The 8,883-nt window shown below is 32.2% G+C and overlaps 1 protein-coding gene across 1 annotated transcript; it reads left to right on the forward strand.

The window, feature by feature from the left end:
* Positions 1-257: 257 nt before the first annotated feature.
* On the forward strand, positions 258-8,671 carry LOC145318638 (G patch domain and ankyrin repeat-containing protein 1 homolog). Its single transcript, XM_080160035.1, has 7 exons — positions 258-659; positions 1,365-1,513; positions 2,175-2,273; positions 6,268-6,423; positions 6,755-6,838; positions 7,344-7,462; positions 8,430-8,671. Exons 1-7 carry the CDS (start codon positions 316-318, stop codon positions 8,583-8,585), a joined length of 1,107 nt encoding a protein of 368 aa, XP_080016161.1. The 5' UTR covers positions 258-315; the 3' UTR covers positions 8,586-8,671.
* Positions 8,672-8,883: the final 212 nt, after the last annotated feature.

Genomic DNA, 8,883 nt, shown 5'->3' on the forward strand with positions numbered 1-8,883 from the left:
TGCAAGTCCGTCCGTCCTTAAATCTATGGGGGGGAGGGGTAGTGTGATGTCCTCCGCTGATTATTTCTTTGTCCACTGATTTTTCTATAACTTGTTTTATCCGCTTGTCATCCATCTGTTTTTGTGCTTCGCTTCTTTTGGATGTTGTCATCTTATTTTTATCAATTGTATCTCTAAATACCTGTTAGGCAGTTAAACATTTTAAGTTCCTTGACATTTTAATTACGGTATGTTCTCAATTGTCACTTTCGCGTTTTTGTTAAAATAAATTTTTATACTTTTATATTTATATATTCTTTCAGATACTTTACTATAATGCCAGTTAGTATGTTGAATTTTCCATATAAAAAATTTGTTAAGGCAAAAAATGATAATAATTCTATAGCAACAAATGAAACTGCTAGAAAACAGATAATTCAGAAAGGAGAGGAAATACAAAAATTTTATGAGGAACTTATAAAAGAACCATCTGAGAAAAATAAAGTTAAAAGTGAAATTAAAATAAAACAAGAAAAAGACATTAAAAAAGAAAAATGGGTTAAAGTTAAAATAGAACCCAATACTAGGATAAAGAAAGAAAAAGATGTAAAAATTGAAGTAAAGAAAGAAAATATTAAACATGAAGAAGTTTTAATTTCTGATTCAGATGATGATTTAAGGTAAATAATAGAGTAGTTACCTACTATACATTTAGAAACATTATTAAAAAGCTACAAATAGCTTTCTAGAAAGAGGTATTGGAACATAAAATTGAACCGATTACGAAATAAAACTATATTTCAAATATCCTAAATTAAGTTTTAAATATTTTTTCACTCAATACCCAATACAGTTATGTTCATAAATGGAACAAAAAAAACAATACGGAAACCAATAAGTAACGTTTTATTAGCGGCCAGGATGTTATTCAAATATTTTTTTCAGGATTTCTTTTGATAACACTAACGGTTGTGTCCCTAAGCATCTAAGGGAGTAAATAGCCTAAAGCCATCCGAATTCATCAAGTTAAAAACATAGCCTAAAACTATTCCGTGACCTATGTAAAGCTTATTTAAAGTTACAACTTTTTATAATAGGATAACAAAGGGAAAAGAAGGTTGCGGGTAAAATCTGTAAAAGTGCGTGTTTTAAGGCTTAAAAATAGAAGGAGAACAATAATATTCACTAAATATGTGTATTTCTTATTGAAAAGAACTATAGACAACAATTTTTTTAAAAAAAGTTACCATAAATTTTTATCGTTCTACTACTGTTTTTAACTTGAAACACACAACCTTTACGGATTTTACCCGCAACCTACCATTCCCTTTATACTGAGCACTGACAATAAAATCACATGATTTATAAATCATATTCTCTTTCAGCATCGTGGATCCAAAGAGCCAGACAAAGTTATTTCAAGCTGCTCAAATCGGGGACCTGCCAGCTTTAAAAAGCTTATTAAAGTCTGGGGTGAGTGTAAATTGTGAAGATGAATTTGGATGGACACCACTGATGATTGCTGCCACTGAGGGTTAGGATTAGCTTTCTTTTTATTTGGACTCGCTCAAAGAGTACCTACCTACACAACATAAACAATCCTCTTTTAACCATATGACACGAACTTGTAATGCAATTTTAAAAACTTTGGGGACCATTAAAATTTGAAGTCAAATGTCATCTCCCTCTTATGATTTAAGACAATCTAACTATAATCCGAATCCCAAACTTTAGATGCCTAGGTATATACCATATATTATTTATTTTACAATAAACAGAATTTTGATAGAATAGAAATGCCAAAATGATATCTTATGTCAATGACAAGGTATATTCTGCAAAGTTGACCCTGCTGAAGTAGGGGGGGGGGGGGGGATAAAAAATTTTAAAAATATGTTGTTTGGGGGGGGGAAATAAATGTAAAAATTGATAGAAATGAAAACATTTTTTTTACCATTTTTCTCCCCTCCTTGGTGAAAGAACTAAAATAATGTGTGGGGAGGGGGGGTAATATAAATAAAATAGAGTTCTGAAAATACTTTTCCATGTTTTCCCCTTCCTTGATGGAAAAAAAACTAGGAGGGGAAAAAATAAAACTTTTTGCAGCAGGGGAAAAAAATTAATATTGTGCAGAATATACACCCCTGGTAAATGATGAAGTATAAAAAGCTAATTTTAAAATAAATTATTGTCAGGAAACACAGATGTAGTGCAAGAATTATTAGAAAAAGGTGCGGATAAGAAACACAAAGATAAACAAGGAAGAGATGCTGCACACCTAGCAAGATTAAAAGGCAGGCACAAAATATGAAAGAGAAATAAAGGGGGGGGGGGGGCGAAAGTGACACTTTTTGAAACCAAAACTAAAAGTCAAAGAAACTCAACTAAAAAAAAGAGTTACAGGTCTGACATTTTGCATGGCAGTTGCTTTAAAGGGGTACAATATGGAACTGTGAAGAAACGGCGGCGCAACCGCCGAAAATCGCCGAGAAAAGGCAAAAAAAAATTCGGCGGGAAACGGTGGTTTTCGGCGTTTTAAATAGAGTACCTAACCAAACAAGTTGAATACTTATTTATTTTTGAAAATAGGTAAATATTTATTTACTCGAATTTATCCAACCCTCTCCTCCCTCCTGAATAATATATACCCCTGAAATTAATAGTCATTGATATACTAGGTACCCATTCATATTATTTTACCTTTGGATATTTTTTTATGTTTGACTGTAGGCAATCTTTAAGGAAACGTTAATGGAATATTAATTGATCTCCACCCATTTTAATGCAGGGGTGTATATTCTACATGGGATCCCCTGCTCAGGGGGGGGGGGGAATAAAAAATAAGTGGTTGGAGGGGAAAAAAATGTAAAAGTAAAAGAAAACTGAAAACATTTTTTCCATTTCCCCCCCCCCCCTCCTTGGTAAAAAAAAACTAAAAAAATGTGTGGTAGGAGGGATAAAACAAATAAAATATAGAGTTCTTTAAATATTCAGGGCGACCACTGCATACTATATATACTATTTATACTATATAGGATGAGTTTGGATACTATATCATACTATATGACAAAAATTTACTATATATACTATATAATATTACCTTTATTTGACCAAAATTTACTATATATACTATATGATATTAAAGAGGACTATCCACGAACAAGAGCACGTGATTCTAAGTACCTTCCAGCATTGATCCTGAGTATTTTCTTTCAGAATATAATAGGTCACTATCAATAAATAATATATTGACGAGAAAATTTATGTTTCACCACTTCAAGTTGAAGAAAAGTAAAAAAATGTCCACCAATTTTCGTTAAAATTCTATCAAACGTTTTGTTGAGTTCAGGGTGTCTTTAATTGTCCATGTTGTCAAATGATAAAAATAAAAAAAAAGTCAAAAGCACATTTACTATATCTCATATGTATGTTTAAATTAATGCTAATATGGATTTATTTACAATCTATATAACACAAGTATTCGCATATGCATCATCAAATATCCCTTTTATTAAAAGAATTAGCTTCATAAAAATTTTCAAAATCAATTAAAATACCTAAAAAACATGGTGAAACATAAATTTTCTCGTCAATATATTAATAATATATGGTGTCCTATTATATTCTGAAAGAAAATACTCGGGATCAATGCTGGAAGGTACTTAGAATCATGTGCTCTCGTTCTTGGATAGTCCTCTTTAAATAACAAAAACGAATATTGTCAGTTTTGAGACAACGCCTCTGAAGGAGCGTTTTGTCTTATTTTCACAGCAGGTTTTCTCCTATTTCTAGCCCCTGCGGGGGGCTTTATCTCTGAGGGGCAATCGTTAACCTTTGACTTACCCAACTTAACCTAAAATAACCCATTAAAAAATACTGTGATATGACAAAAATGCATAAAGCTCTACAGTAATTGAGAAAATCCTGAAAATATATTATTGTTTGTGATTATGTTTTAAATATCAGTTATTTTTCATAGAATTAACTTAACTTAAGGCAGGAAAAAGTTTTGCCACTTTTGCCTACTCCGTGATTATTAAGCTAGGTCTTATTGTGAGACTATAGGTTAGTTGGGATAAAAGTTTACTTTTGGGTATTAGTTCTCTTTGATTTATTAATTTTTTGGATAGGTTTCCAGGTTCAGGTGCTGCAGGCTGGAAGGTTGTTTCTGGACAGGTAAAAAAATTTAAAATTTTTGTTTGAAGATTTAGAGATCAATTTATCTTAAACAAAATATGCACCTTTTAGGATGTTATTAACATCTGAAGAAAAAATGAAAATTAGCCTCCAAGGTCAGGTCCTGCAGGCCTCCAGGTTCACTCTGGACAGGTAAAAAATAAAATTTTTATTTTAAGAGTTAGAGGTCAACTTTTAAAACAGAATATGTATTTTTTGATCTTATTAACATATACGAAGAAAATATATAAATCGGCTTTCAAGTTCAGGTCTTGCAGGCCTCCAGGTCCACTCTGGACAGGTAAACAATCAAATTTCTTACATGAAGAGTTAGAGGTCAATTTATATAACAGAATATGCATTTATTTGGATAATATTAACATATTATTATATATTAACATAATATTTTACCTGTCCAGAGTCCATCTGGAGGCCTGCAGCACCTTAACCTAGCCTGGAGGTCGATTGTCATTTTTTCTTTAAAACACATAAATATTATCTAAAAAAGATGCTTATGTTGTTTAATAAACTAACCGGTATTATCCTTTTAGAAATTTTTTTTTCAATTTTGAAAATTTGAGTTATTCCACTCTCCCCCCCCCCCCCCCCCCCCTCCGACAGCGAGCTATGATCTCTGGCCGCAGCGCTCGGCTCCCTAGGCTGCCTAGCCGCAGCGCTCGGCCCCCTTGCCTGCCTAGCCGCAGCGCTCGGCTCCCTAGCCTAAAACCTAACCTAGGTCCACCTGGAGGCCTGAAGCACCTAAACCTGGAGGCTAATTTTATTTTTTCCTTAAAATATATAAATAACATTCAAATATAAGCTCATTTTGTTTAACAAATATTCCATTAACTGTTCAAATCAGAAGTTTAATTTTTTCCTTCCCATAGTCCACCTGAGGGTCTCCAGCACTTGAACCTGGAGGCTAAATGTCATTTTTTTCTTCAAATGTGTAAAAAAAATATCCAAAATGATGCATACTTTGTTTTATACGTTGACCTTTAACTCTTCAAACAAGAAATTTGAATTTTACCTGTCCAGAGTGGACCTAGAGGCCTGCAGAACCAGATCTTGGACGTCGATTTTAATTTTTTCTTCAGTTATATTAATAACATCCAAAAAGATGCATTTTCTGTTTTATAAGTTCGTTGACCTCTAACTATTCTAATAAGAAATTTGAATTTTTCACCTGTCCAGAGTGAACCTGGAGGCCCGCAGGACCATAAATTGGAGTCTGATTTTAATTTTTTTCTTCAGATATGTTAATAACATAAAGATACATATTTTGTTTAATAAGTTGATCTCTAACTCTTCAAACAGAAATTTAAATTTTTTTTACTTGTTCAGAAACCACCTTCTAGCTAGCCTGCAGCACCTGAACCTGGAGACCTATCCAAAAAATGATTAAATATACGTGAAGTTCTACCCCAAAAGTAAACTTTTATCCCTAATGACCTATAGACTCATATTAATGCCTAGCCTAATAATCAAAGAGTAAGGCCCCCCTCCCCCCTTATATGTGAAATTACTTTAATAACAGCTTTGCCTTGAGTTATTATTGATGATTTATATACTATGTATTACTAAATAAAACAAAGTCCGATACTATATCATACTATATGAGTAAGAAAAAATATACTATATATACTATATGGATTTAAAAAATATACTATAAAAATACTATATTTATTTGGTTTTGGAGTGGTCGCCCTGAATATTTTTCCATTATCCCCCTACTTGGTGAGAAAAAAACTAGGGGGGAAAAAAAATAAAAATTTTGTAGCAGCGGAAAAAAAATAAATCTTGTGCAGAATATACACCCCTGTTTTAATGTTATAAAGTTTCTATTGCATGACTATTATTTATCAAAGATCTTAAGTGATGAGACAATTGACGATAAATTGATGCGTATCCCCAATGATAATAAACAAACTATAGGTTGAAAGTTTGAAACCCCAGTTTTAAACAACCCAATCATGAATAAGTAAAAGTACCCAAAATTTATAAGCTAATTCAGTACAAGTTAAATATAATAATTTATAGATCTAACTATTATTTCTATTGTTGTGTATCTTTGATATTTTGATATTTCATTCATATTTTGTCATTAACTAGGTTATTTTCATGTTGAAAATATGATCCTCCTTTACAACCCACCACAGAGAATTAAAAATAGAAGAAGAAATACCCGAAATAAAGGTGGTGAAGAATTCGATACCTGTCAAATTTGTCAGGAAATTTATCCAGCTGATAAACTTAAAGAACATCAAGGTAATTTTTAAAGCAATTTTTAAGCCATTCAGATATCTATCCCCGTTATTAAATCTCACCCCCCCCCCCCCCCAACCTCTTCCTCCTATACCAAAAAAAAGACTCATTTTAAAAATTTTACAACGCCAATAGAAAAAATGTTACCTACTTATATCCAAAACTAATTGTGACTTGTGGGCTCCACACTCCACACGCCTGTCTTGGAAGGAAGCCACTAGTACATTCATTCTAGACATCTTGGTAGCCAAAAAGTAAATGTAATAAGTACTTAACTAATAACATAACTATCTTCTACTTTAATTCATGATATTTAAAACATTTTTATTTTCAGTGTCTTTAACACATCAGCTTGAAATGGACAAAATTACCCAAGAAACGGTAGAACCTGGCTTCATTATATCTCCAAATAATATAGGTAGGATTTTTTTGACCGTTGATAGGGAATTTTATTTACAATTAAAATATGTATGCTAGGTCATCTATGTATGTAGTCGGTTTAACAAAATAACTATATACATGGCGTTTTTGCTTTAAATATCAGAGTTTGCTCTAATTTATCCTTAGCTACTCTATAATTGAAAATGCCCTTCTAACTGTCTGTAAAAAAAATTGTTAGGTGGAAACGTTGATTTCCGACTGTTATTTAAGATAAAAGCTTAATTTTATGTGTTGATATATTCCCTAATCTAATAAATAAGAACAATACAGATAGGGTTTCTGATTTATAACATATTTAATTTTTAAACATATTTATTCACTGATTATTTGCTATATAGGTGATTCACCTTGGTACCTTATCCGTTGTTCTTCCAAACTTTTGGATGTTGTCATCCTTTTTTCTGTATTTTTAAGGAAGTTAAATGTGTTATATACCAAGTAACACACCTTTTGGACGTAACTGTGACTTTTTTTTTATTTAGGATACAAATTGTTGAAACAAAGTGGTTGGGATGGAAAATCAGGGCTGGGAACTGCAGAGCACAAAGGTCGTCTTTTTCCTGTTAAAAGTGTTCTCAAAAGAGATAGAACCGGTATTCAGGTATGTTTATTGTAAGATATGTTTTTGACTGCATCTGCTCTATAATACCTTTTTTAACTTTTTGTTGATAAGTAAGTACCTAAATAAAATATAATTTAATGTTAAGTCATTATTTTTTAGAACTTTTTATGTTTCTTATCATATAAATAAATGTAACAGGTTGTCTGTCTTTCCGGACGTTAAGATTTCTCCAACCGCCTAACCGGGACAGTTTCATTCAGTGATGCTTTAATAAGTCTAAGAGGGTATAAACTTTATAGGGGAGGTTACTTCAACCCCAAGAATAGGAGTCTGTCCCCTCTAGCGCACCTAGAGGCCTCTAGGCGCGTAGAATAACCTCTAGTAAGATTTAGAGTGACTTCGTTTTTAAAAGCGAAGCTTTTCTATAATTAGGGTCGGTCCGTCCGTCACTCCGTACGTCCGTCCGTAACGGATAGCTTTTTTCGTTAATTTAGGCATGTTAGAATTGTCCTATCGATTTCAAATTTTGCATGGTGATTCCTTTAGCAGTTAGGTACGATTTAAAAAGCGTAGCAACTCTATAATCATTACCAAAATGTCCGTACGTCCATTTTAAACATGTTGATTTTTTTACTTTTTTAACATCAAATTTTTATGTGATCTAATCATCGGATTGATCTGATTTTTGGTATATTGATTCCTGGGACAACAAAGTATAATGTAATAAACGAAGCAACTCTATAATCAAGTCCTAAAAATGTAAGTATGTCCATAAACATTATCCTGTATCAAGCAGTTTTTTAACAAATTTACTTACAATTTTGCTTTGACTCTTATACATTTATATTAGGATTATTCAGTTCTGAAACTATACAAGTGTTAATGTCCGTTTGTCCTACCGTTTCAGTGCTTCGCTTTTATGGATGTTGTCATCCTTGTTATAAAGTGTTTCATAGAATTATTAAGTTTTCACTATTTATGTGATATAATAAAATTATCTTTTAAGGAGGGTGTGAGAAAAGAAGCAAGGATAACCCATTTCCAAGCAAACGATGAAGAAAGTATAAAGACTGTGAAACGAGATTATAATTCCGATGCCAAAAAGCCTAAAACAAATGCTTTTATAGAGCGACAAATTAGAGAAAGTCTTGGTGATTTGTGACAGCTTCTCAAGTTTAAGGGGTTATCGTCATGTTATGTTTTCTTTCCAAGGAACTCAAGCAAAATTATCCTTTTTAGAATTAAAAATGTTTGGAAACTACAAGTTTCGAACCAAACAAACAAAATTCAATTAAAGTACCTACAAAAAGTTATTAAACCAACCAATAACATAATGCAGTTGTAAAATCTGTGTAACAGTGTAATTTTAAGTCCAATGTCCACGGTCCCTTCCCCTCCCTCCATGGCGTTTTTGATGAGTTAAGAGAGGGGTATTTTGAAATCTACAAGATGAAATAGAT

Source organism: Acartia tonsa, chromosome 5 (genome assembly GCF_053477335.1).
Source record: "Acartia tonsa isolate MP-2025a chromosome 5, ASM5347733v1, whole genome shotgun sequence".
NCBI lineage: Eukaryota > Metazoa > Arthropoda > Copepoda > Calanoida > Acartiidae > Acartia > Acartia tonsa.